Source organism: Acipenser ruthenus, chromosome 24, assembly GCF_902713425.1.
Source record: "Acipenser ruthenus chromosome 24, fAciRut3.2 maternal haplotype, whole genome shotgun sequence".
Taxonomy (NCBI): domain Eukaryota; kingdom Metazoa; phylum Chordata; class Actinopteri; order Acipenseriformes; family Acipenseridae; genus Acipenser; species Acipenser ruthenus.
In genome coordinates this window covers 10,199,421-10,224,560 of record NC_081212.1, presented here as the reverse complement: position 1 = coordinate 10,224,560, position 25,140 = coordinate 10,199,421, and the positions used below count along the sequence as shown (strand labels likewise).

The following is a 25,140-nucleotide window of genomic DNA, read 5'->3' as shown; positions in this document are numbered from 1 at the left end:
CTCCCCAACCCCAAAACAGATTTCCATGTTTCTTTTTCGTGTGTCACCACAACTTTAATGCTACTGCAAAAAAGCCAGATATCTATTAACATGGCTGGGGAGGCAAATTGATGTTTAGCTCTTTTAGTATTTGTCTAGAAGGTTTTCTCCGTGTCGAATGCCCCGTGTTTTGTAAAATGAAAGATGACGCGTTGTTAGCGTGCGCGTTCCGAATGCCTGCCAGCTGCATAGTAATATAATTGACACAACAGGAGAAACGGCCCCTAACCTTGTAAATACACTTGTATGTTATAAAGAGTAAAAAGATCAACTCAAATGTTGTGCCCAATCAGTAGAATACAAAACCAAACCCAGAATGTCAAAGCGTCAACATTTGTTCTGTTCTTTCAACTACATGATAGCAGACTCTGTGAGACTGTCAAAAATTGCCAGCGGCGACTATATTTCAAGTCACCACGGCGGGGTATTGGTTAAAGTTTTCAACTAGCAATAATCACGCCTCGGACAAACCTCATGGGCTATGATACTGCCACTGCGCAAAGCTACAGAACTTGGGATAACTAAATGCTACCCCCTACAGCAAAGACATTTGACTTGCCGGTGGGCAAGTTACTGCGATATAATACAGTACAGTTAAATGATCCCTCAAACGTAGAGGTTTATGTTATCGACACTGCAGCCTCACAATGCAACAGAGTCCACTTTTTTATTCCGATTATATATGAACTGAAGTGTAGACCGTCATTGCTTTGGTGCACATAGGAGTGATGGGATACCAAGATGCAAATCTATCTGTCTCGCTCTCTTGCATCTAACATAAGCAAACGTTATTTTTTTTTTATATAATGGTCACTAGTTATAAGTCTCCCCATCCTACAATGTGGGGTTTCATTTTTCAATCCTTTTATCTGACAATTACCTCCACAAGTAAATAAATGAATTCGCATACAGGGAGTTGAACCCTGGTCACCTGGGTGAAAAAACGGGAAGCGTAACCACTAGATCATATGGGAAATCACTGCTTCTTGTTTGCTACCCGAAGCCAGCAGAGAAATGTGCAGGTCATTTTTTTACACTGCTGCCATCGAAAGGGCAAAACAATGAATCGAACCTGGATTGCTCATTTTAGACCGCTCCAAATGATTTGTTTAATGCAGTGTATTTTTCTTTTGCGATGTTTTGATTACTCCCCCCGTGACTTTCATTCTGATTTGGGCACCCCCTTTCGTGCACGGATTTGAAAAGCATAAACTTTAACTGCAATATTTGTACCTGTGATTCTGTAGGTATATGAATAAACTGACATCTGTCGAAACTCGTGATATAACCCGGGAAATTTAGATATTCAACCTAACGATCGCCCTCCTGAGCTTTGTCGGCATGAATGACATAGTTGATCAAACTCTTCTTTGTTCTACGAGAACCAGCAACATTTTGTGAGACCAGATAGTCGTCTTGTTCTGTACAGACCTGCGAATTCATGGAATTTGAAAACATTCCGCATTTTAACATGCATTTTAAGAAGAAGAGTCAGAGTATCAACATTGTCGTTTCTGTGAGTCAAGCAGCAGTCGAAGCCAAAACGTTGCAGAGTGCATTCTCACTCCGTTTAATATACAGTCAGACTTGCATTGACAATGCACCATGCACACTACAAATACATCGTTCTGGTCTGGGTGGCTGTTTACCTGGGGAGAATAAATACATACAGTGAAAAAAATATGCCGTGCTGTGTTTCCACCCGGTTTCGAACCGGGGACCGTTCGCGTGTGAGGCGAAAGTGATAACCACTACACTATGGAAACATGTTGCTTAATAAACGATCCGTGTGTTGCGCTCTAAGCATACAGTGCCGATTACCCATTTTGGATCCTGCAGTGCAAGGCAGTCTTCACTTAAAGCCCAGCTGAATGTAACAATGTACATGTGAAAGTTTCCATAGTGTAGTGGTTATCACGTTCGCCTAACACGCGAAAGTTCCCCGGTTCGAAACCGGGTGGAAACATGTGCTTGTTCGTTTTTTTGTTGCGGTCTCCGCTCTCTGTGAGTCCAGCAGCTGACTGTGTCAAAAAGTTGCACTGAGAATTGATTGATTTATTTTATTTTATTAATGGGTGTTTCATTCGAGAAGCAGCTGTATCAGAGTGGCGCAGCGGAAGCGTGCTGAGCCTTATAACCCAGAGGTCGACGGAGCGAAACCGTCTTCTGTTAGCCTTTTTTTCTTCTGTTGGCAAAGTAGTTGTTTTTAAAAGATGAACTCTAGTCAAAAGATATTGTATTATTTTTGCAACTACAGTCTGAATACTAAAATTGCCTTTGAAGAGAAGTTACATAATGTGCATGATATATCTGGGAGAAAGGAAAGCAATAGAACGGAGAGTTCCCATGACCTCCATGCATGGCTGTTTTCATGATATATTCATGTGCGTAAATTGTTTGGTAGGTTAACTCCCCAACCCCAAAACAGATTTCCATGTTTCTTTTTCGTGTGTCACCACAACTTTAATGCTACTGCAAAAAAGCCAGATATCTATTAACATGGCTGGGGAGGCAAATTGATGTTTAGCTCTTTTAGTATTTGTCTAGAAGGTTTTCTCCGTGTCGAATGCCCCGTGTTTTGTAAAATGAAAGATGACGCGTTGTTAGCGTGCGCGTTCCGAATGCCTGCCAGCTGCATAGTAATATAATTGACACAACAGGAGAAACGGCCCCTAACCTTGTAAATACACTTGTATGTTATAAAGAGTAAAAAGATCAACTCAAATGTTGTGCCCAATCAGTAGAATACAAAACCAAACCCAGAATGTCAAAGCGTCAACATTTGTTCTGTTCTTTCAACTACATGATAGCAGACTCTGTGAGACTGTCAAAAATTGCCAGCGGCGACTATATTTCAAGTCACCACGGCGGGGTATTGGTTAAAGTTTTCAACTAGCAATAATCACGCCTCGGACAAACCTCATGGGCTATGATACTGCCACTGCGCAAAGCTACAGAACTTGGGATAACTAAATGCTACCCCCTACAGCAAAGACATTTGACTTGCCGGTGGGCAAGTTACTGCGATATAATACAGTACAGTTAAATGATCCCTCAAACGTAGAGGTTTATGTTATCGACACTGCAGCCTCACAATGCAACAGAGTCCACTTTTTTATTCCGATTATATATGAACTGAAGTGTAGACCGTCATTGCTTTGGTGCACATAGGAGTGATGGGATACCAAGATGCAAATCTATCTGTCTCGCTCTCTTGCATCTAACATAAGCAAACGTTATTTATTTTTTTATATAATGGTCACTAGTTATAAGTCTCCCCATCCTACAATGTGGGGTTTCATTTTTCAATCCTTTTATCTGACAATTACCTCCACAAGTAAATAAATGAATTCGCATACAGGGAGTTGAACCCTGGTCACCTGGGTGAAAAAACGGGAATCGTAACCACTAGATCATATGGGAAATCGCTGCTTCTTGTTTGCTACCCGAAGCCAGCAGAGAAATGTGCAGGTCATTTTTTTACACTGCTGCCATCGAAAGGGCAAAACAATGAATCGAACCTGGATTGCTCATTTTAGACCGCTCCAAATGATTTGTTTAATGCAGTGTATGCAGTTTATTTTATTTTATTAATGGGTGTTTCATTCCAGAAGCAGCTGTATCAGAGTGGCGCAGCGGAAGCGTGCTGAGCCTTATAACCCAGAGGTCGACGGAGCGAAACCGTTTTCTGTTAGCCTTTTTTTCTTCTGTTGGCAAAGTAGTTGTTTTTAAAAGATGAACTCTAGTCAAAAGATATTGTATTATTATTGCAACTACAGTCTGAATACTAAAATTGCCTTTGAAGAGAAGTTACATAATGTGCATGATATATCTGGGAGAAAGGAAAGCAATAGAACGGAGAGTTCCCATGACCTCCATGCATGGCTGTTTTCATGATATATTCATGTGCGTAAATTGTTTGGTAGGTTAACTCCCCAACCCCAAAACAGATTTCCATGTTTCTTTTTCGTGTGTCACCACAACTTTAATGCTACTGCAAAAAAGCCAGATATCTATTAACATGGCTGGGGAGGCAAATTGATGTTTAGCTCTTTTAGTATTTGTCTAGAAGGTTTTCTCCGTGTCGAATGCCCCGTGTTTTGTAAAATGAAAGATGACGCGTTGTTAGCGTGCGCGTTCCGAATGCCTGCCAGCTGCATAGTAATATAATTGACACAACAGGAGAAACGGCCCCTAACCTTGTAAATACACTTGTATGTTATAAAGAGTAAAAATATCAACTCAAATGTTGTGCCCAATCAGTAGAATACAAAACCAAACCCAGAATGTCAAAGCGTCAACATTTGTTCTGTTCTTTCAACTACATGATAGCAGACTCTGTGAGACTGTCAAAAATTGCCAGCGGCGACTATATTTCAAGTCACCACGGCGGGGTATTGGTTAAAGTTTTCAACTAGCAATAATCACGCCTCGCACAAACCTCATGGGCTATGATACTGCCACTGCGCAAAGCTACAGAACTTGGGATAACTAAATGCTACCCCCTACAGCAAAGACATTTGACTTGCCGGTGGGCAAGTTACTGCGATATAATACAGTACAGTTAAATGATCCCTCAAACGTAGAGGTTTATGTTATCGACACTGCAGCCTCACAATGCAACAGAGTCCACTTTTTTATTCCGATTATATATGAACTGAAGTGTAGACCGTCATTGCTTTGGTGCACATAGGAGTGATGGGATACCAAGATGCAAATCTATCTGTCTCGCTCTCTTGCATCTAACATAAGCAAACGTTATTTATTTTTTTATATAATGGTCACTAGTTATAAGTCTCCCCATCCTACAATGTGGGGTTTCATTTTTCAATCCTTTTATCTCACAATTACCTCCACAAGTAAATAAATGAATTCGCATACAGGGAGTTGAACCCTGGTCACCTGGGTGAAAAAACGGGAATCGTAACCACTAGATCATATGGGAAATCGCTGCTTCTTGTTTGCTACCCGAAGCCAGCAGAGAAATGTGCAGGTCATTTTTTTACACTGCTGCCATCGAAAGGGCAAAACAATGAATCGAACCTGGATTGCTCATTTTAGACCGCTCCAAATGATTTGTTTAATGCAGTGTATTTTTCTTTTGCGATGTTTTGATTACTCCCCCCGTGACTTTCATTCTGATTTGGGCACCCCCTTTCGTGCACGGATTTGAAAAGCATAAACTTTAACTGCAATATTTGTACCTGTGATTCTGTAGGTATATGAATAAACTGACATCTGTCGAAACTCGGGATATAACCCGGGAAATTTAGATATTCAACCTAACGATCGCCCTCCTGAGCTTTGTCGGCATGAATGACATAGTTGATCAAACTCTTCTTTGTTCTACGAGAACCAGCAACATTTTGTGAGACCAGATAGTCGTGTTGTTCTGTACAGACCTGCGAATTCATGGAATTTGAAAACATTCCGCATTTTAAAATGCATTTTAAGAAGAAGAGTCAGAGTATCAACATTGTCGTTTCTGTGAGTCAAGCAACAGTCGAAGCCAAAACGTTGCAGAGTGCATTCTCACTCCGTTTAATATACAGTCAGACTTGCATTGACAATGCACCATGCACACTACAAATACATCGTTCTGGTCTGGGTGGCTGTTTACCTGGGGAGAATAAATACATACAGTGAAAAAAATATGCCGTGCTGTGTTTCCACCCGGTTTCGAACCGGGGACCTTTCGCGTGTGAGGCGAACGTGATAACCACTACACTATGGAAACATGTTGCTTATTAAATGATCCGTGTGTTGCGCTCTAAGCATACAGTGCCGATTACCCATTTTGGATCCTGCAGTGCAAGGCAGTCTTCACTTAAAGCCCAGCTGAATGTAACAATGTACATGTGAAAGTTTCCATAGTGTAGTGGTTATCTCTTCGCCTAACACGCGAAAGGTCCCCGGTTCGAAACCGGGTGGAAACATGTGCTTGTTCGTTTTTTTTGTTGCGGTCTTCTCCGCTCTCTGTGAGTCCAGCAGCAGACTGCGTCAAAAAGTTGCACTGAGAATTGATTGATTTATTTTATTTTATTAATGGGTGTTTCATTCGAGAAGCAGCTGTATCAGAGTGGCGCAGCGGAAGCGTGCTGAGCCTTATAACCCAGAGGTCGACGGAGCGAAACCGTCTTCTGTTAGCCTTTTTTTCTTCTGTTGGCAAAGTAGTTGTTTTAAAAGATGAACTCTAGTCAAAAGATATTGTATTATTTTTGCAACTACAGTCTGAATACTAAAATTGCCTTTGAAGAGAAGTTACATAATGTGCATGATATATCTGGGAGAAAGGAAAGCAATAGAACGGAGAGTTCCCATGACCTCCATGCATGGCTGTTTTCATGATATATTCATGTGCGTAAATTGTTTGGTAGGTTAACTCCACAACCCCAAAACAGATTTCCATGTTTCTTTTTCGTGTGTCACCACAATTTTAATGCTACTGCAAAAAAGCCAGATATCTACTAACATGGCTGGGGAGGCAAATTGATGTTTAGCTCTTTTAGTATTTGTCTAGAAGGTTTTCTCCGTGTCGAATGCCCCGTGTTTTGTAAAATGAAAGATGACGCGTTGTTAGCGTGCGCGTTCCGAATGCCTGCCAGCTGCATAGTAATATAATTGACACAACAGGAGAAACGGCCCCTAACCTTGTAAATACACTTGTATGTTATAAAGAGTAAAAAGATCAACTCAAATGTTGTGCCCAATCAGTAGAATACAAAACCAAACCCAGAATGTCAAAGCGTCAACATTTGTTCTGTTCTTTCAACTACATGATAGCAGACTCTGTGAGACTGTCAAAAATTGCCAGCGGCGACTATATTTCAAGTCACCACGGCGGGGTATTGGTTAAAGTTTTCAACTAGCAATAATCACGCCTCGGACAAACCTCATGGGCTATGATACTGCCACTGCGCAAAGCTACAGAACTTGGGATAACTAAATGCTACCCGCTACAGCAAAGACATTTGACTTGCCGGTGGGCAAGTTACTGCGATATAATACAGTACAGTTAAATGATCCCTCAAACGTAGAGGTTTATGTTATCGACACTGCAGCCTCACAATGCAACAGAGTCCACTTTTTTATTCCGATTATATATGAACTGAAGTGTAGACCGTCATTGCTTTGGTGCACATAGGAGTGATGGGATACCAAGATGCAAATCTATCTGTCTCGCTCTCTTGCATCTAACATAAGCAAACGTTATTTATTTTTTTTATATAATGGTCACTAGTTATAAGTCTCCCCATCCTACAATGTGGGGTTTCATTTTTCAATCCTTTTATCTGACAATTACCTCCACAAGTAAATAAATGAATTCGCATACAGGGAGTTGAACCCTGGTCACCTGGGTGAAAAAACGGGAATCGTAACCACTAGATCATATGGGAAATCACTGCTTCTTGTTTGCTACCCGAAGCCAGCAGAGAAATGTGCAGGTCATTTTTTTACACTGCTGCCATCGAAAGGGCAAAACAATGAATCGAACCTGGATTGCTCATTTTAGACCGCTCCAAATGATTTGTTTAATGCAGTGTATTTTTCTTTTGCGATGTTTTGATTACTCCCCTCGTGACTTTTATTCTGATTTGGGCACCCCCTTTCGTGCACGGATTTGAAAAGCATAAACTTTAACTGCAATATTTGTACCTGTGATTCTGTAGGTATATGAATAAACTGACATCTGTCGAAACTCGGGATATAACCCGGGAAATTTAGATATTCAACCTAACGATCGCCCTCCTGAGCTTTGTCGGCATGAATGACATAGTTGATCAAACTCTTCTTTGTTCTACGAGAACCAGCAACATTTTGTGAGACCAGATAGTCGTCTTGTTCTGTACAGACCTGCGAATTCATGGAATTTGAAAACATTCCGCATTTTAACATGCATTTTAAGAAGAAGAGTCAGAGTATCAACATTGTCGTTTCTGTGAGTCAAGCAGCAGTCGAAGCCAAAACGTTGCAGAGTGCATTCTCACTCCGTTTAATATACAGTCAGACTTGCATTGACAATGCACCATGCACACTACAAATACATCGTTCTGGTTGGGTGGCTGTTTACCTGGGGAGAATAAATACATACAGTGAAAAAAATATGCCGTGCTGTGTTTCCACCCGGTTTCGAACCGGGGACCTTTCGCGTGTGAGGCGAACGTGATAACCACTACACTATGGAAACATGTTGCTTATTAAACGATCCGTGTGTTGCGCTCTAAGCATACAGTGCCGATTACCCATTTTGGATATAATACAGTACAGTTAAATGATCCCTCAAACGTAGAGGTTTATGTTATCGACACTGCAGCCTCACAATGCAACAGAGTCCACTTTTTTATTCCGATTATATATGAACTGAAGTGTAGACCGTCATTGCTTTGGTGCACATAGGAGTGATGGGATACCAAGATGCAAATCTATCTGTCTCGCTCTCTTGCATCTAACATAAGCAAACGTTATTTATTTTTTTTATATAATGGTCACTAGTTATAAGTCTCCCCATCCTACAATGTGGGGTTTCATTTTTCAATCCTTTTATCTGACAATTACCTCCACAAGTAAATAAATGAATTCGCATACAGGGAGTTGAACCCTGGTCACCTGGGTGAAAAAACGGGAATCGTAACCACTAGATCATATGGGAAATCACTGCTTCTTGTTTGCTACCCGAAGCCAGCAGAGAAATGTGCAGGTCATTTTTTTACACTGCTGCCATCGAAAGGGCAAAACAATGAATCGAACCTGGATTGCTCATTTTAGACCGCTCCAAATGATTTGTTTAATGCAGTGTATTTTTCTTTTGCGATGTTTTGATTACTCCCCTCGTGACTTTTATTCTGATTTGGGCACCCCCTTTCGTGCACGGATTTGAAAAGCATAAACTTTAACTGCAATATTTGTACCTGTGATTCTGTAGGTATATGAATAAACTGACATCTGTCGAAACTCGGGATATAACCCGGGAAATTTAGATATTCAACCTAACGATCGCCCTCCTGAGCTTTGTCGGCATGAATGACATAGTTGATCAAACTCTTCTTTGTTCTACGAGAACCAGCAACATTTTGTGAGACCAGATAGTCGTCTTGTTCTGTACAGACCTGCGAATTCATGGAATTTGAAAACATTCCGCATTTTAACATGCATTTTAAGAAGAAGAGTCAGAGTATCAACATTGTCGTTTCTGTGAGTCAAGCAGCAGTCGAAGCCAAAACGTTGCAGAGTGCATTCTCACTCCGTTTAATATACAGTCAGACTTGCATTGACAATGCACCATGCACACTACAAATACATCGTTCTGGTTGGGTGGCTGTTTACCTGGGGAGAATAAATACATACAGTGAAAAAAATATGCCGTGCTGTGTTTCCACCCGGTTTCGAACCGGGGACCTTTCGCGTGTGAGGCGAACGTGATAACCACTACACTATGGAAACATGTTGCTTATTAAACGATCCGTGTGTTGCGCTCTAAGCATACAGTGCCGATTACCCATTTTGGATATAATACAGTACAGTTAAATGATCCCTCAAACGTAGAGGTTTATGTTATCGACACTGCAGCCTCACAATGCAACAGAGTCCACTTTTTTATTCCGATTATATATGAACTGAAGTGTAGACCGTCATTGCTTTGGTGCACATAGGAGTGATGGGATACCAAGATGCAAATCTATCTGTCTCGCTCTCTTGCATCTAACATAAGCAAACGTTATTTATTTTTTTATATAATGGTCACTAGTTATAAGTCTCCCCATCCTACAATGTGGGGTTTCATTTTTCAATCCTTTTATCTGACAATTACCTCCACAAGTAAATAAATGAATTCGCATACAGGGAGTTGAACCCTGGTCACCTGGGTGAAAAAACGGGAAGCGTAACCACTAGATCATATGGGAAATCACTGCTTCTTGTTTGCTACCCGAAGCCAGCAGAGAAATGTGCAGGTCATTTTTTTACACTGCTGCCATCGAAAGGGCAAAACAATGAATCGAACCTGGATTGCTCATTTTAGACCGCTCCAAATGATTTGTTTAATGCAGTGTATTTTTCTTTTGCGATGTTTTGATTACTCCCCCCGTGACTTTTATTCTGATTTGGGCACCCCCTTTCGTGCACGGATTTGAAAAGCATAAACTTTAACTGCAATATTTGTACCTGTGATTCTGTAGGTATATGAATAAACTGACATCTGTCGAAACTCGGGATATAACCCGTGAAATTTAGATATTCAACCTAACGATCGCCCTCCTGAGCTTTGTCGGCATGAATGACATAGTTGATCAAACTCTTCTTTGTTCTACGAGAACCAGCAACATTTTGTGAGACCAGATAGTCGTCTTGTTCTGTACAGACCTGCGAATTCATGGAATTTGAAAACATTCCGCATTTTAACATGCATTTTAAGAAGAAGAGTCAGAGTATCAACATTGTCGTTTCTGTGAGTCAAGCAGCAGTCGAAGCCAAAACGTTGCAGAGTGCATTCTCACTCCGTTTAATATACAGTCAGACTTGCATTGACAATGCACCATGCACACTACAAATACATCGTTCTGGTCTGGGTGGCTGTTTACCTGGGGAGAATAAATACATACAGTGAAAAAAATATGCCGTGCTGTGTTTCCACCCGGTTTCGAACCGGGGACCGTTCGCGTGTGAGGCGAAAGTGATAACCACTACACTATGGAAACATGTTGCTTAATAAACGATCCGTGTGTTGCGCTCTAAGCATACAGTGCCGATTACCCATTTTGGATCCTGCAATGCAAGGCAGTCTTCACTTAAAGCCCAGCTGAATGTAACAATGTACATGTGAAAGTTTCCATAGTGTAGTGGTTATCACGTTCGCCTAACACGCGAAAGGTCCCCGGTTCGAAACCGGGTGGAAACATGTGCTTGTTCGTTTTTTTGTTGCGGTCTTCTCCGCTCTCTGTGAGTCCAGCAGCAGACTGCGTCAAAAAGTTGCTCTGAGAATTGATTGATTTATTTTATTTTATTAATGGGTGTTTCATTCCAGAAGCAGCTGTATCAGAGTGGCGCAGCGGAAGCGTGCTGAGCCTTATAACCCAGAGGTCGACGGAGCGAAACCGTCTTCTGTTAGCCTTTTTTTCTTCTGTTGGCAAAGTAGTTGTTTTTAAAAGATGAACTCTAGTCAAAAGATATTGTATTATTTTTGCAACTACAGTCTGAATACTAAAATTGCCTTTGAAGAGAAGTTACATAATGTGCATGATATATCTGGGAGAAAGGAAAGCAATAGAACGGAGAGTTCCCATGACCTCCATGCATGGCTGTTTTCATGATATATTCATGTGCGTAAATTGTTTGGTAGGTTAACTCCCCAACCCCAAAACAGATTTCCATGTTTCTTTTTCGTGTGTCACCACAACTTTAATGCTACTGCAAAAAAGCCAGATATCTATTAACATGGCTGGGGAGGCAAATTGATGTTTAGCTCTTTTAGTATTTGTCTAGAAGGTTTTCTCCGTGTCGAATGCCCCGTGTTTTGTAAAATGAAAGATGACGCGTTGTTAGCGTGCGCGTTCCGAATGCCTGCCAGCTGCATAGTAATATAATTGACACAACAGGAGAAACGGCCCCTAACCTTGTAAATACACTTGTATGTTATAAAGAGTAAAAAGATCAACTCAAATGTTGTGCCCAATCAGTAGAATACAAAACCAAACCCAGAATGTCAAAGCGTCAACATTTGTTCTGTTCTTTCAACTACATGATAGCAGACTCTGTGAGACTGTCAAAAATTGCCAGCGGCGACTATATTTCAAGTCACCACGGCGGGGTATTGGTTAAAGTTTTCAACTAGCAATAATCACGCCTCGGACAAACCTCATGGGCTATGATACTGCCACTGCGCAAAGCTACAGAACTTGGGATAACTAAATGCTACCCCCTACAGCAAAGACATTTGACTTGCCGGTGGGCAAGTTACTGCGATATAATACAGTACAGTTAAATGATCCCTCAAACGTAGAGGTTTATGTTATCGACACTGCAGCCTCACAATGCAACAGAGTCCACTTTTTTATTCCGATTATATATGAACTGAAGTGTAGACCGTCATTGCTTTGGTGCACATAGGAGTGATGGGATACCAAGATGCAAATCTATCTGTCTCGCTCTCTTGCATCTAACATAAGCAAACGTTATTTATTTTTTTATATAATGGTCACTAGTTATAAGTCTCCCCATCCTACAATGTGGGGTTTCATTTTTCAATCCTTTTATCTGACAATTACCTCCACAAGTAAATAAATGAATTCGCATACAGGGAGTTGAACCCTGGTCACCTGGGTGAAAAAACGGGAATCGTAACCACTAGATCATATGGGAAATCGCTGCTTCTTGTTTGCTACCCGAAGCCAGCAGAGAAATGTGCAGGTCATTTTTTTACACTGCTGCCATCGAAAGGGCAAAACAATGAATCGAACCTGGATTGCTCATTTTAGACCGCTCCAAATGATTTATTTAATGCAGTGTATTTTTCTTTTGCGATGTTTTGATTACTCCCCCCGTGACTTTCATTCTGATTTGGGCACCCCCTTTCGTGCACGGATTTGAAAAGCATAAACTTTAACTGCAATATTTGTACCTGTGATTCTGTAGGTATATGAATAAACTGACATCTGTCGAAACTCGGGATATAACCCGGGAAATTTAGATATTCAACCTAACGATCGCCCTCCTGAGCTTTGTCGGCATGAATGACATAGTTGATCAAACTCTTCTTTGTTCTACGAGAACCAGCAACATTTTGTGAGACCAGATAGTCGTCTTGTTCTGTACAGACCTGCGAATTCATGGAATTTGAAAACATTCCGCATTTTAAAATGCATTTTAAGAAGAAGAGTCAGAGTATCAACATTGTCGTTTCTGTGAGTCAAGCAGCAGTCGAAGCCAAAACGTTGCAGAGTGCATTCTCACTCCGTTTAATATACAGTCAGACTTGCATTGACAATGCACCATGCACACTACAAATACATCGTTCTGGTCTGGGTGGCTGTTTACCTGGGGAGAATAAATACATACAGTGAAAAAAAGATGCCGTGCTGTGTTTCCACCCGGTTTCGAACCGGGGACCTTTCGCGTGTGAGGCGAACGTGATAACCACTACACTATGGAAACATGTTGCTTATTAAATGATCCGTGTGTTGCGCTCTAAGCATACAGTGCCGATTACCCATTTTGGATCCTGCAGTGCAAGGCAGTCTTCACTTAAAGCCCAGCTGAATGTAACAATGTACATGTGAAAGTTTCCATAGTGTAGTGGTTATCACGTTCGCCTAACACGCGAAAGGTCCCCGGTTCGAAACCGGGTGGAAACATGTGCTTGTTCGTTTTTTTGTTGCGGTCTCCGCTCTCTGTGAGTCCAGCAGCTGACTGTGTCAAAAAGTTGCACTGAGAATTGATTGATTTATTTTATTTTATTAATGGGTGTTTCATTCGAGAAGCAGCTGTATCAGAGTGGCGCAGCGGAAGCGTGCTGAGCCTTATAACCCAGAGGTCGACGGAGCGAAACCGTCTTCTGTTAGCCTTTTTTTCTTCTGTTGGCAAAGTAGTTGTTTTTAAAAGATGAACTCTAGTCAAAAGATATTGTATTATTTTTGCAACTACAGTCTGAATACTAAAATTGCCTTTGAAGAGAAGTTACATAATGTGCATGATATATCTGGGAGAAAGGAAAGCAATAGAACGGAGAGTTCCCATGACCTCCATGCATGGCTGTTTTCATGATATATTCATGTGCGTAAATTGTTTGGTAGGTTAACTCCCCAACCCCAAAACAGATTTCCATGTTTCTTTTTCGTGTGTCACCACAACTTTAATGCTACTGCAAAAAAGCCAGATATCTATTAACATGGCTGGGGAGGCAAATTGATGTTTAGCTCTTTTAGTATTTGTCTAGAAGGTTTTCTCCGTGTCGAATGCCCCGTGTTTTGTAAAATGAAAGATGACGCGTTGTTAGCGTGCGCGTTCCGAATGCCTGCCAGCTGCATAGTAATATAATTGACACAACAGGAGAAACGGCCCCTAACCTTGTAAATACACTTGTATGTTATAAAGAGTAAAAAGATCAACTCAAATGTTGTGCCCAATCAGTAGAATACAAAACCAAACCCAGAATGTCAAAGCGTCAACATTTGTTCTGTTCTTTCAACTACATGATAGCAGACTCTGTGAGACTGTCAAAAATTGCCAGCGGCGACTATATTTCAAGTCACCACGGCGGGGTATTGGTTAAAGTTTTCAACTAGCAATAATCACGCCTCGGACAAACCTCATGGGCTATGATACTGCCACTGCGCAAAGCTACAGAACTTGGGATAACTAAATGCTACCCCCTACAGCAAAGACATTTGACTTGCCGGTGGGCAAGTTACTGCTATATAATACAGTACAGTTAAATGATCCCTCAAACGTAGAGGTTTATATTATCGACACTGCAGCCTCACAATTCAACAGAGTCCATTATTTTATTCCGATTATATATGAACTGAAGTGTAGACCGTCATTGCTTTGGTGCACATAGGAGTGATGGGATAATGTGATAAACTCAATAACTTTCTAATTATTGACTCAGAGAAACGGCACGCGTACACTTATTCTAATTAAGTGTTCCTTTATTTTTTCTGTACAAGAAGGTGCTCACGCTAGCCTGGGCTGGAACTAGAATCTGTGCAGGACATGGCTCCCCATGACCCATGACCCCTTCAGCTATTGGAGCTGTACCAGGGATCATGTTACAATAACTCAACTGGAATAAAACGTAACTAAAACCCAGGGGACTAACTATCAATATTCCACATCCCTCCACCTCAGATTAAAACTGGTCTTGTTTTTATCTTACATTCAATTTCAACACTTACGTAGCTAGGAACAACTAAACTAACAGTCCAGTTTCTGTGGAGCTCTACGCGCTCTTTGTGAACGGCGCAACTCTGGTGCCGGGGCTAATGTTGGTTCTGGCCCTGGATCTACTGCTGGCTCTGGGTCTACTGGAACCCCCTCTGTTGAAAACTCTAACTGCACTGGGTTAGGGCTGTAGTCATCTCCCAAAGGAACTTGGACATCCTCTGGTCTTTCAGATTGTGGAACGGTCGCTGCCTGATATTTCCTTAGGTGGTCTTGATGACGGCGAATCACTCTCCCATCTGTCAGTTCCACTTGGAATGACACTGGACCCACTTTCTCCAGTATGGTTCCTTGTGTCCACTTATCCTCCACTCCAAACATTCGAACATAAACAGTATCTCCTACATTCAATAAGCGAACTTTGGCGTGTTGATCATGTTGAAACTTCTGCTTAGCTTGCGCAGCTCTCACTCTCCCTCCCACTGCTGGTCTCAGCACATCAAAACACGATCGTGGTCTACGTCCCATCAGTAATTCTGCCGGCGATGACCCAGTTGTGGTTTGAGGTGTGATTCTGTAATGGAACAAAAACCTGGCCAACTTGGTTTCAATTGTGCCAGTCCTCATTTTCTTTAACCCCTCCTTTACCGTCTGCACGGCTCTTTCGGCTAGCCCATTGAATGCAGGGTGGTAAGGTGATGTTCTGACATGCTTAATGCTATTTTTCTTACAAAACTGCTGGAACTCTTCGCTAGTAAATGCTGTTCCATTATCTGTCACTAGCATCTCGGGCAGCCCATGCGTTGCAAATGTAACCCGCAGTTGACTTATGGTAGCTTGAGAAGTAGCAGAAGACATAACATGAACATCTATCCACTTGGAGTGGGCATCAATAAGGATCAAGAACATCTTCCCCATAAATGGACCTGCATAATCCACATGCAGACGGGCCCACGGTCTGTCAGGCCACTCCCACGGGTGTAGCGGTGCCGGTGGCGGTGCATGGCGTGTGCTCTGGCAAATGGTACATTCTCTAACCTTTTTCTCCAAGGCTTGGTCCATGCAAGGCCACCACACCATACTTCTTGCTAGGCTCTTCATGCGAGATATGCCCGGGTGTGCTTCATGAAGTTCAGCAATAACTTTCTCCTGGCTTTGCGGAGGTACAATGACTCTGTTTCCCCAAAGTAAACAATTGTCTTGGATACTTAACTCCTCCTTCCTTCTAAAATACGGCCTCAGATCTTCCATCTCGGCTTCTGCTGGCCATCCACTTCTCACGTATGTCAGGACTCGCGACAATATAGGGTCTCTTCTGGTTCCTGACTGTATTTGCCCTAGGTTGACAGGGAAAGTGGAGAGGTTTTCCAGTAACAAAACCACATCCCCTGGTGTTTGCACATGTGAGGGTGTATCCTTCAGTGGCAAACGACTCAGTCCATCAGCATTACTGTGTGTCTCTCCACTCTTGTAGCGTATCTCATACTCATAACCAGCAAGCAATAACGGCCACCGTTGAATTCTCCCTGAAGCCATCGGTGGAATCAACTTGCTCTCGCTGAAAAGGCTCATCAAGGGCTTGTGGTCCGAGCAAATAGTGAAATGGTGTCCATACAGGTACTGATGGAACTTTTTTACCCCAAACACAATGGCGAGGGCTTCTTTATCCAGCTGAGAATAGTTTTTTTCAGCTGGAGCCAAAGTGCGGGACGCAAAACTTATTGGTCTTTCACTTCCATCAGGCAGGGTGTGCGATAACACTGCTCCCACTCCATAGGGTGATGCATCGCATGCCAGGAGCAATGGTTTCTTGGAGTCGAAATGTACTAACAATTGTGATGTTAGCAAAAGCTTCTTTGCTGACTGGAAAGCTTTCTCCTGCTGTGGTTTCCAACACCATGGCACCTTCTTCTGTAGTAGATGATGCAATGGTGACAACAGCGTTGATAAATTTGGCAGAAAACGATGGTAATAGTTTACCATCCCTAAAAATGACTTCAACTCTGTGGTATTCTTGGGCGTCGGAGCTTCCACTATTGCCCGGACCTTCTCCTCTGCTGGGTGTATGCCCTCTGCGTCAATCTTGTGACCTAAATACTGCACCTCTGGCACTAGGAAAATGCACTTTTGTTTTTTTAGTCTCAATCCTGCATCAGCAAGCCGCTTCAAAACTTCTTCCAAAACTTGCATGTGTTTTGACGGGTCAGGACCTGTTATGAGGATGTCATCCAGATACACGAGAACGTGGGGCAAACCTGCTAGCAGGCTTTCCAGGGTGCGTTGGAAAATACCTGGAGCTGATGACACCCCAAAAGGCAACCTGGTGTAGCGGAACAACCCCTTGTGCGTGTTGATGGTCAAAACTTCCTTAGAACTGTCCTCCAGGAGCAGCTGCTGGTAGGCATGGCTCAGGTCCAGCTTTGTAAAGGCTTGCCCCCCTGTAATGTTGGAGAATAAATCTTCCACTCGCGGAATTGGATAAGCATCCAGTCTGGAGGCCTGGTTCACTGTCAGTTTATAATCGCCACAAATACGTATTGACCCATCTGGCTTCATAATTGGCACAATAGGAGCAGCCCACTTCGAAAACTGAACAGGTTCAATGATGCCTGCCTTTTGCAATCTCTGCAGTTCAGCACTGACTTTTTCTTTTAATGCATACGGTACTGTACGGGCTTTGAAGAATCTGGGCTTAACGTTTCCGTCCACTTCAATGACAGCCTTAGTTCCTCTCAAAGTTCCCAGTTCATCCCGAAACACAACTGCATATCTGTTTAAAATGTCTTGCACACTAGTAGTTCCCATATGATACAAGTTAGACCAATCCAGCTTGAGCTTCTTCAGCCAGTTCCGTCCTAGCAAACTAGGTCCATTACCAAACACTATCAGTATTGGTAGCATGCATGATTGCTGGTTATACTGCACTTCCACTGCAATGATGCCTATGACTTTAATTTCTTCTCCTGTATACGTGTGCAGCTTGATGGCAGACTTACTGAGTGGGGGTAACTGTTTGCCATGCCACGTGCCTCTGTACGTGCTCTCACTGATAACTGTGAATGACGCCCCTGTATCAACTTCCATTTGCAATTCTTCCCCTTGCGCCTTCACAGTCACATAAATAGGCTCTACTTTCTCTGTTTTTGCTTGGTGCATACTGTAAACAACCTCAGGTTCGTCTTCATCTACCTCCCCTTCTAAGCTATGCGTAGCTTTAGGCATCTTGGGTTGCCAGCCCCCTCTTTGTTGGCATGGCTGATTTTTACTGCGACACACTTTTGCAATGTGACCCTTCTTATTGTAGTTATGGCAAACAGCGTCCTTGAATCTACAGTCTCTTGCAGCATGTGGCTGTCCACAGCGGTAACACATATTTTTCCCTTCACCCTGTCTGCAGTCTATCGCAGGAGAACCAACTGCGATCGCCTTGTGAATCACAGGTGGTGTTGAGGCGGTCGGTTTAAGATCGTGAGCTTGTTGCGCAGCAGCCTCCATGGCTTGAGCAATCTCCACAGCCTTCTTAAAATCCAACGCGGTTTCCGATAACAAACGGAGCTGAATGCGGTCATCTTGCAAGCCGCATACCAACCTGTCACGCAGCATCCTATCCAGCATCGCCCCGAAAACACAATGTTCAGACAACCGTCTCAATTCGGCTACATAAGTTGGCACAGATTCCCCTGGTTGCCGAAACCTATTGTGAAATTTAAAAGTCTGCACAATCTCTGACGGTTTAGGGTTTTTATGCTGTTTAACAATTAAGCACAGTTCAGCAAAACTCTTATCAGTAGGTTTCAATGGCGATACCAGATTCCTGATGAGACTGTACGTTTTCGGACAGCAGACACTTAGAAATATAGAGCGCTGTTTACCTCCATCAGTAATATCATTTGCTGCGAAGTAGTGTCCAAGCCGTCCAGTCAGTGCTCTCATCAAACTCTCCAATGCTTCCAAAAGTCGCCATTGCCGTCCGAAGTGTAGCCTGCTTCTAGGTGTTTTTTTGTTTTTTTGTTTTTTTTTTATATTATTTTTTTTTTATTTTTTTTTTTTACTCCTCGTCGCCAAATGTGATAAACTCAATAACTTTCTAATTATTGACTCAGAGAAACGGCACGCGTACACTTATTCTAATTAAGTGTTCCTTTATTTTTTCTGTACAAGAAGGTGCTCACGCTGGCCTGGGCAGAGAAATGTGCAGGTCATTTTTTTACACTGCTGCCATCGAAAGGGCAAAACAATGAATCGAACCTGGATTGCTCATTTTAGACCGCTCCAAATGATTTGTTTAATGCACTGAGAATTGATTGATTTATTTTATTTTATTAATGGGTGTTTCATTCGAGAAGCAGCTGTATCAGAGTGGCGCAGCGGAAGCGTGCTGAGCCTTATAACCCAGAGGTCGACGGAGCGAAACCGTCTTCTGTTAGCCTTTTTTTTCTTCTGTTGGCAAAGTAGTTGTTTTTAAAAGATGAACTCTAGTCAAAAGATATTGTATTATTTTTGCAACTACAGTCTGAATACTAAAATTGCCTTTGAAGAGAAGTTACATAATGTGCATGATATATCTGGGAGAAAGGAAAGCAATAGAACGGAGAGTTCCCATGACCTCCATGCATGGCTGTTTTCATGATATATTCATGTGCGTAAATTGTTTGGTAGGTTAACTCCCCAACCCCAAAACAGATTTCCATGTTTCTTTTTCGTGTGTCACCACAACTTTAATGCTACTGCAAAAAAGCCAGATATCTATTAACATGGCTGGGGAGGCAAATTGATGTTTAGCTCTTTTAGTATTTGTCTAGAAGGTTTTCTCCGTGTCGAATGCCCCGTGTTTTGTAAAATGAAAGATGACGCGTTGTTAGCGTGCGCGTTCCGAATGCCTGCCAGCTGCATAGTAATATAATTGACACAACAGGAGAAACGGCCCCTAACCTTGTAAATACACTTGTATGTTATAAAGAGTAAAAAGATCAACTCAAATGTTGTGCCCAATCAGTAGAATACAAAACCAAACCCAGAATGTCAAAGCGTCAACATTTGTTCTGTTCTTTCAACTACATGATAGCAGACTCTGTGAGACTGTCAAAAATTGCCAGCGGCGACTATATTTCAAGTCACCACGGCGGGGTATTGGTTAAAGTTTTCAACTAGCAATAATCACGCCTCGGACAAACCTCATGGGCTATGATACTGCCACTGCGCAAAGCTACAGAACTTGGGATAACTAAATGCTACCCCCTACAGCAAAGACATTTGACTTGCCGGTGGGCAAGTTACTGCGATATAATACAGTACAGTTAAATGATCCCTCAAACGTAGAGGTTTATGTTATCGACACTGCAGCCTCACAATGCAACAGAGTCCACTTTTTTATTCCGATTATATATGAACTGAAGTGTAGACCGTCATTGCTTTGGTGCACATAGGAGTGATGGGATACCAAGATGCAAATCTATCTGTCTCGCTCTCTTGCATCTAACATAAGCAAACGTTATTTTTTTTTTATATAATGGTCACTAGTTATAAGTCTCCCCATCCTACAATGTGGGGTTTCATTTTTCAATCCTTTTATCTGACAATTACCTCCACAAGTAAATAAATGAATTCGCATACAGGGAGTTGAACCCTGGTCACCTGGGTGAAAAAACGGGAAGCGTAACCACTAGATCATATGGGAAATCACTGCTTCTTGTTTGCTACCCGAAGCCAGCAGAGAAATGTGCAGGTCATTTTTTTACACTGCTGCCATCGAAAGGGCAAAACAATGAATCGAACCTGGATTGCTCATTTTAGACCGCTCCAAATGATTTGTTTAATGCAGTGTATTTTTCTTTTGCGATGTTTTGATTACTCCCCCCGTGACTTTCATTCTGATTTGGGCACCCCCTTTCGTGCACGGATTTGAAAAGCATAAACTTTAACTGCAATATTTGTACCTGTGATTCTGTAGGTATATGAATAAACTGACATCTGTCGAAACTCGGGATATAACCCGGGAAATTTAGATATTCAACCTAACGATCGCCCTCCTGAGCTTTGTCGGCATGAATGACATAGTTGATCAAACTCTTCTTTGTTCTACGAGAACCAGCAACATTTTGTGAGACCAGATAGTCGTCTTGTTCTGTACAGACCTGCGAATTCATGGAATTTGAAAACATTCCGCATTTTAACATGCATTTTAAGAAGAAGAGTCAGAGTATCAACATTGTCGTTTCTGTGAGTCAAGCAGCAGTCGAAGCCAAAACGTTGCAGAGTGCATTCTCACTCCGTTTAATATACAGTCAGACTTGCATTGACAATGCACCATGCACACTACAAATACATCGTTCTGGTCTGGGTGGCTGTTTACCTGGGGAGAATAAATACATACAGTGAAAAAAATATGCCGTGCTGTGTTTCCACCCGGTTTCGAACCGGGGACCGTTCGCGTGTGAGGCGAAAGTGATAACCACTACACTATGGAAACATGTTGCTTAATAAACGATCCGTGTGTTGCGCTCTAAGCATACAGTGCCGATTACCCATTTTGGATCCTGCAGTGCAAGGCAGTCTTCACTTAAAGCCCAGCTGAATGTAACAATGTACATGTGAAAGTTTCCATAGTGTAGTGGTTATCACGTTCGCCTAACACGCGAAAGTTCCCCGGTTCGAAACCGGGTGGAAACATGTGCTTGTTCGTTTTTTTGTTGCGGTCTCCGCTCTCTGTGAGTCCAGCAGCTGACTGTGTCAAAAAGTTGCACTGAGAATTGATTGATTTATTTTATTTTATTAATGGGTGTTTCATTCGAGAAGCAGCTGTATCAGAGTGGCGCAGCGGAAGCGTGCTGAGCCTTATAACCCAGAGGTCGACGGAGCGAAACCGTCTTCTGTTAGCCTTTTTTTCTTCTGTTGGCAAAGTAGTTGTTTTTAAAAGATGAACTCTAGTCAAAAGATATTGTATTATTTTTGCAACTACAGTCTGAATACTAAAATTGCCTTTGAAGAGAAGTTACATAATGTGCATGATATATCTGGGAGAAAGGAAAGCAATAGAACGGAGAGTTCCCATGACCTCCATGCATGGCTGTTTTCATGATATATTCATGTGCGTAAATTGTTTGGTAGGTTAACTCCCCAACCCCAAAACAGATTTCCATGTTTCTTTTTCGTGTGTCACCACAACTTTAATGCTACTGCAAAAAAGCCAGATATCTATTAACATGGCTGGGGAGGCAAATTGATGTTTAGCTCTTTTAGTATTTGTCTAGAAGGTTTTCTCCGTGTCGAATGCCCCGTGTTTTGTAAAATGAAAGATGACGCGTTGTTAGCGTGCGCGTTCCGAATGCCTGCCAGCTGCATAGTAATATAATTGACACAACAGGAGAAACGGCCCCTAACCTTGTAAATACACTTGTATGTTATAAAGAGTAAAAAGATCAACTCAAATGTTGTGCCCAATCAGTAGAATACAAAACCAAACCCAGAATGTCAAAGCGTCAACATTTGTTCTGTTCTTTCAACTACATGATAGCAGACTCTGTGAGACTGTCAAAAATTGCCAGCGGCGACTATATTTCAAGTCACCACGGCGGGGTATTGGTTAAAGTTTTCAACTAGCAATAATCACGCCTCGGACAAACCTCATGGGCTATGATACTGCCACTGCGCAAAGCTACAGAACTTGGGATAACTAAATGCTACCCCCTACAGCAAAGACATTTGACTTGCCGGTGGGCAAGTTACTGCGATATAATACAGTACAGTTAAATGATCCCTCAAACGTAGAGGTTTATGTTATCGACACTGCAGCCTCACAATGCAACAGAGTCCACTTTTTTATTCCGATTATATATGAACTGAAGTGTAGACCGTCATTGCTTTGGTGCACATAGGAGTGATGGGATACCAAGATGCAAATCTATCTGTCTCGCTCTCTTGCATCTAACATAAGCAAACGTTATTTATTTTTTTATATAATGGTCACTAGTTATAAGTCTCCCCATCCTACAATGTGGGGTTTCATTTTTCAATCCTTTTATCTGACAATTACCTCCACAAGTAAATAAATGAATTCGCATACAGGGAGTTGAACCCTGGTCACCTGGGTGAAAAAACGGGAATCGTAACCACTAGATCATATGGGAAATCGCTGCTTCTTGTTTGCTACCCGAAGCCAGCAGAGAAATGTGCAGGTCATTTTTTTACACTGCTGCCATCGAAAGGGCAAAACAATGAATCGAACCTGGATTGCTCATTTTAGACCGCTCCAAATGATTTGTTTAATGCAGTGTATGCAGTTTATTTTATTTTATTAATGGGTGTTTCATTCCAGAAGCAGCTGTATCAGAGTGGCGCAGCGGAAGCGTGCTGAGCCTTATAACCCAGAGGTCGACGGAGCGAAACCGTTTTCTGTTAGCCTTTTTTTCTTCTGTTGGCAAAGTAGTTGTTTTTAAAAGATGAACTCTAGTCAAAAGATATTGTATTATTATTGCAACTACAGTCTGAATACTAAAATTGCCTTTGAAGAGAAGTTACATAATGTGCATGATATATCTGGGAGAAAGGAAAGCAATAGAACGGAGAGTTCCCATGACCTCCATGCATGGCTGTTTTCATGATATATTCATGTGCGTAAATTGTTTGGTAGGTTAACTCCCCAACCCCAAAACAGATTTCCATGTTTCTTTTTCGTGTGTCACCACAACTTTAATGCTACTGCAAAAAAGCCAGATATCTATTAACATGGCTGGGGAGGCAAATTGATGTTTAGCTCTTTTAGTATTTGTCTAGAAGGTTTTCTCCGTGTCGAATGCCCCGTGTTTTGTAAAATGAAAGATGACGCGTTGTTAGCGTGCGCGTTCCGAATGCCTGCCAGCTGCATAGTAATATAATTGACACAACAGGAGAAACGGCCCCTAACCTTGTAAATACACTTGTATGTTATAAAGAGTAAAAAGATCAACTCAAATGTTGTGCCCAATCAGTAGAATACAAAACCAAACCCAGAATGTCAAAGCGTCAACATTTGTTCTGTTCTTTCAACTACATGATAGCAGACTCTGTGAGACTGTCAAAAATTGCCAGCGGCGACTATATTTCAAGTCACCACGGCGGGGTATTGGTTAAAGTTTTCAACTAGCAATAATCACGCCTCGGACAAACCTCATGGGCTATGATACTGCCACTGCGCAAAGCTACAGAACTTGGGATAACTAAATGCTACCCCCTACAGCAAAGACATTTGACTTGCCGGTGGGCAAGTTACTGCGATATAATACAGTACAGTTAAATGATCCCTCAAACGTAGAGGTTTATGTTATCGACACTGCAGCCTCACAATGCAACAGAGTCCACTTTTTTATTCCGATTATATATGAACTGAAGTGTAGACCGTCATTGCTTTGGTGCACATAGGAGTGATGGGATACCAAGATGCAAATCTATCTGTCTCGCTCTCTTGCATCTAACATAAGCAAACGTTATTTTTTTTTTATATAATGGTCACTAGTTATAAGTCTCCCCATCCTACAATGTGGGGTTTCATTTTTCAATCCTTTTATCTGACAATTACCTCCACAAGTAAATAAATGAATTCGCATACAGGGAGTTGAACCCTGGTCACCTGGGTGAAAAAACGGGAAGCGTAACCACTAGATCATATGGGAAATCACTGCTTCTTGTTTGCTACCCGAAGCCAGCAGAGAAATGTGCAGGTCATTTTTTTACACTGCTGCCATCGAAAGGGCAAAACAATGAATCGAACCTGGATTGCTCATTTTAGACCGCTCCAAATGATTTGTTTAATGCAGTGTATTTTTCTTTTGCGATGTTTTGATTACTCCCCCCGTGACTTTCATTCTGATTTGGGCACCCCCTTTCGTGCACGGATTTGAAAAGCATAAACTTTAACTGCAATATTTGTACCTGTGATTCTGTAGGTATATGAATAAACTGACATCTGTCGAAACTCGGGATATAACCCGGGAAATTTAGATATTCAACCTAACGATCGCCCTCCTGAGCTTTGTCGGCATGAATGACATAGTTGATCAAACTCTTCTTTGTTCTACGAGAACCAGCAACATTTTGTGAGACCAGATAGTCGTCTTGTTCTGTACAGACCTGCGAATTCATGGAATTTGAAAACATTCCGCATTTTAACATGCATTTTAAGAAGAAGAGTCAGAGTATCAACATTGTCGTTTCTGTGAGTCAAGCAGCAGTCGAAGCCAAAACGTTGCAGAG

At 42.0% G+C, this 25,140-nt stretch overlaps 1 protein-coding gene and 30 non-coding genes across 31 annotated transcripts; 14 read left to right on the top strand and 17 right to left on the bottom strand.

The window, feature by feature from the left end:
- Positions 1-108: 108 nt before the first annotated feature.
- LOC131700849 (U7 small nuclear RNA) lies at positions 109-165 on the top strand. The gene has a single exon (XR_009308658.1). It is a non-coding gene; the product is annotated as a U7 small nuclear RNA (small nuclear RNA).
- A 239-nt stretch (positions 166-404) lies between these two features.
- On the bottom strand, positions 405-544 carry LOC131700999 (U4 spliceosomal RNA). Its single transcript, XR_009308807.1, has one exon. It is a non-coding gene; the product is annotated as a U4 spliceosomal RNA (small nuclear RNA).
- Positions 545-1,732: 1,188 nt separating this feature from the next.
- trnav-cac (transfer RNA valine (anticodon CAC)) lies at positions 1,733-1,805 on the bottom strand. Its single transcript has one exon. It is a non-coding gene; the product is annotated as a tRNA-Val (tRNA).
- Positions 1,806-1,932: 127 nt separating this feature from the next.
- On the top strand, positions 1,933-2,005 carry trnav-aac (transfer RNA valine (anticodon AAC)). Its single transcript has one exon. It is a non-coding gene; the product is annotated as a tRNA-Val (tRNA).
- Positions 2,006-2,556: 551 nt separating this feature from the next.
- Positions 2,557-2,613, top strand: LOC131700848 (U7 small nuclear RNA). Its single transcript, XR_009308657.1, has one exon. It is a non-coding gene; the product is annotated as a U7 small nuclear RNA (small nuclear RNA).
- A 239-nt stretch (positions 2,614-2,852) lies between these two features.
- LOC131700998 (U4 spliceosomal RNA) lies at positions 2,853-2,992 on the bottom strand. Its single transcript, XR_009308806.1, has one exon. It is a non-coding gene; the product is annotated as a U4 spliceosomal RNA (small nuclear RNA).
- Positions 2,993-4,078: 1,086 nt separating this feature from the next.
- On the top strand, positions 4,079-4,135 carry LOC131700847 (U7 small nuclear RNA). Its single transcript, XR_009308656.1, has one exon. It is a non-coding gene; the product is annotated as a U7 small nuclear RNA (small nuclear RNA).
- A 239-nt stretch (positions 4,136-4,374) lies between these two features.
- On the bottom strand, positions 4,375-4,514 carry LOC131700790 (U4 spliceosomal RNA). Its single transcript, XR_009308598.1, has one exon. It is a non-coding gene; the product is annotated as a U4 spliceosomal RNA (small nuclear RNA).
- A 1,189-nt stretch (positions 4,515-5,703) lies between these two features.
- trnav-cac (transfer RNA valine (anticodon CAC)) lies at positions 5,704-5,776 on the bottom strand. Its single transcript has one exon. It is a non-coding gene; the product is annotated as a tRNA-Val (tRNA).
- A 127-nt stretch (positions 5,777-5,903) lies between these two features.
- trnav-aac (transfer RNA valine (anticodon AAC)) lies at positions 5,904-5,975 on the top strand. Its single transcript has one exon. It is a non-coding gene; the product is annotated as a tRNA-Val (tRNA).
- A 554-nt stretch (positions 5,976-6,529) lies between these two features.
- LOC131700846 (U7 small nuclear RNA) lies at positions 6,530-6,586 on the top strand. Its single transcript, XR_009308655.1, has one exon. It is a non-coding gene; the product is annotated as a U7 small nuclear RNA (small nuclear RNA).
- Positions 6,587-6,825: 239 nt separating this feature from the next.
- LOC131700996 (U4 spliceosomal RNA) lies at positions 6,826-6,965 on the bottom strand. The gene has a single exon (XR_009308804.1). It is a non-coding gene; the product is annotated as a U4 spliceosomal RNA (small nuclear RNA).
- Positions 6,966-8,154: 1,189 nt separating this feature from the next.
- On the bottom strand, positions 8,155-8,227 carry trnav-cac (transfer RNA valine (anticodon CAC)). The gene has a single exon. It is a non-coding gene; the product is annotated as a tRNA-Val (tRNA).
- A 1,180-nt stretch (positions 8,228-9,407) lies between these two features.
- Positions 9,408-9,480, bottom strand: trnav-cac (transfer RNA valine (anticodon CAC)). The gene has a single exon. It is a non-coding gene; the product is annotated as a tRNA-Val (tRNA).
- Positions 9,481-10,660: 1,180 nt separating this feature from the next.
- On the bottom strand, positions 10,661-10,733 carry trnav-cac (transfer RNA valine (anticodon CAC)). The gene has a single exon. It is a non-coding gene; the product is annotated as a tRNA-Val (tRNA).
- Positions 10,734-10,860: 127 nt separating this feature from the next.
- On the top strand, positions 10,861-10,933 carry trnav-aac (transfer RNA valine (anticodon AAC)). The gene has a single exon. It is a non-coding gene; the product is annotated as a tRNA-Val (tRNA).
- Positions 10,934-11,487: 554 nt separating this feature from the next.
- On the top strand, positions 11,488-11,544 carry LOC131700844 (U7 small nuclear RNA). Its single transcript, XR_009308653.1, has one exon. It is a non-coding gene; the product is annotated as a U7 small nuclear RNA (small nuclear RNA).
- Positions 11,545-11,783: 239 nt separating this feature from the next.
- LOC131700995 (U4 spliceosomal RNA) lies at positions 11,784-11,923 on the bottom strand. The gene has a single exon (XR_009308803.1). It is a non-coding gene; the product is annotated as a U4 spliceosomal RNA (small nuclear RNA).
- A 1,189-nt stretch (positions 11,924-13,112) lies between these two features.
- trnav-cac (transfer RNA valine (anticodon CAC)) lies at positions 13,113-13,185 on the bottom strand. Its single transcript has one exon. It is a non-coding gene; the product is annotated as a tRNA-Val (tRNA).
- Positions 13,186-13,312: 127 nt separating this feature from the next.
- On the top strand, positions 13,313-13,385 carry trnav-aac (transfer RNA valine (anticodon AAC)). Its single transcript has one exon. It is a non-coding gene; the product is annotated as a tRNA-Val (tRNA).
- A 551-nt stretch (positions 13,386-13,936) lies between these two features.
- LOC131700843 (U7 small nuclear RNA) lies at positions 13,937-13,993 on the top strand. The gene has a single exon (XR_009308652.1). It is a non-coding gene; the product is annotated as a U7 small nuclear RNA (small nuclear RNA).
- Positions 13,994-14,232: 239 nt separating this feature from the next.
- LOC131700994 (U4 spliceosomal RNA) lies at positions 14,233-14,372 on the bottom strand. The gene has a single exon (XR_009308802.1). It is a non-coding gene; the product is annotated as a U4 spliceosomal RNA (small nuclear RNA).
- Positions 14,373-14,710: 338 nt separating this feature from the next.
- Positions 14,711-19,068, bottom strand: LOC131700653 (uncharacterized protein K02A2.6-like). Its single transcript, XM_058999263.1, has one exon. It carries the CDS (start codon positions 18,844-18,846, stop codon positions 14,947-14,949), a length of 3,900 nt encoding a protein of 1,299 aa, XP_058855246.1. The 5' UTR covers positions 18,847-19,068; the 3' UTR covers positions 14,711-14,946.
- A 617-nt stretch (positions 19,069-19,685) lies between these two features.
- LOC131700842 (U7 small nuclear RNA) lies at positions 19,686-19,742 on the top strand. The gene has a single exon (XR_009308651.1). It is a non-coding gene; the product is annotated as a U7 small nuclear RNA (small nuclear RNA).
- A 239-nt stretch (positions 19,743-19,981) lies between these two features.
- On the bottom strand, positions 19,982-20,121 carry LOC131700993 (U4 spliceosomal RNA). The gene has a single exon (XR_009308801.1). It is a non-coding gene; the product is annotated as a U4 spliceosomal RNA (small nuclear RNA).
- Positions 20,122-21,309: 1,188 nt separating this feature from the next.
- Positions 21,310-21,382, bottom strand: trnav-cac (transfer RNA valine (anticodon CAC)). Its single transcript has one exon. It is a non-coding gene; the product is annotated as a tRNA-Val (tRNA).
- A 127-nt stretch (positions 21,383-21,509) lies between these two features.
- Positions 21,510-21,582, top strand: trnav-aac (transfer RNA valine (anticodon AAC)). Its single transcript has one exon. It is a non-coding gene; the product is annotated as a tRNA-Val (tRNA).
- Positions 21,583-22,133: 551 nt separating this feature from the next.
- LOC131700841 (U7 small nuclear RNA) lies at positions 22,134-22,190 on the top strand. The gene has a single exon (XR_009308650.1). It is a non-coding gene; the product is annotated as a U7 small nuclear RNA (small nuclear RNA).
- A 239-nt stretch (positions 22,191-22,429) lies between these two features.
- LOC131700992 (U4 spliceosomal RNA) lies at positions 22,430-22,569 on the bottom strand. The gene has a single exon (XR_009308800.1). It is a non-coding gene; the product is annotated as a U4 spliceosomal RNA (small nuclear RNA).
- Positions 22,570-23,655: 1,086 nt separating this feature from the next.
- LOC131700840 (U7 small nuclear RNA) lies at positions 23,656-23,712 on the top strand. The gene has a single exon (XR_009308649.1). It is a non-coding gene; the product is annotated as a U7 small nuclear RNA (small nuclear RNA).
- Positions 23,713-23,951: 239 nt separating this feature from the next.
- LOC131700991 (U4 spliceosomal RNA) lies at positions 23,952-24,091 on the bottom strand. The gene has a single exon (XR_009308799.1). It is a non-coding gene; the product is annotated as a U4 spliceosomal RNA (small nuclear RNA).
- Between the last annotated feature and the right edge of the window lie 1,049 nt (positions 24,092-25,140).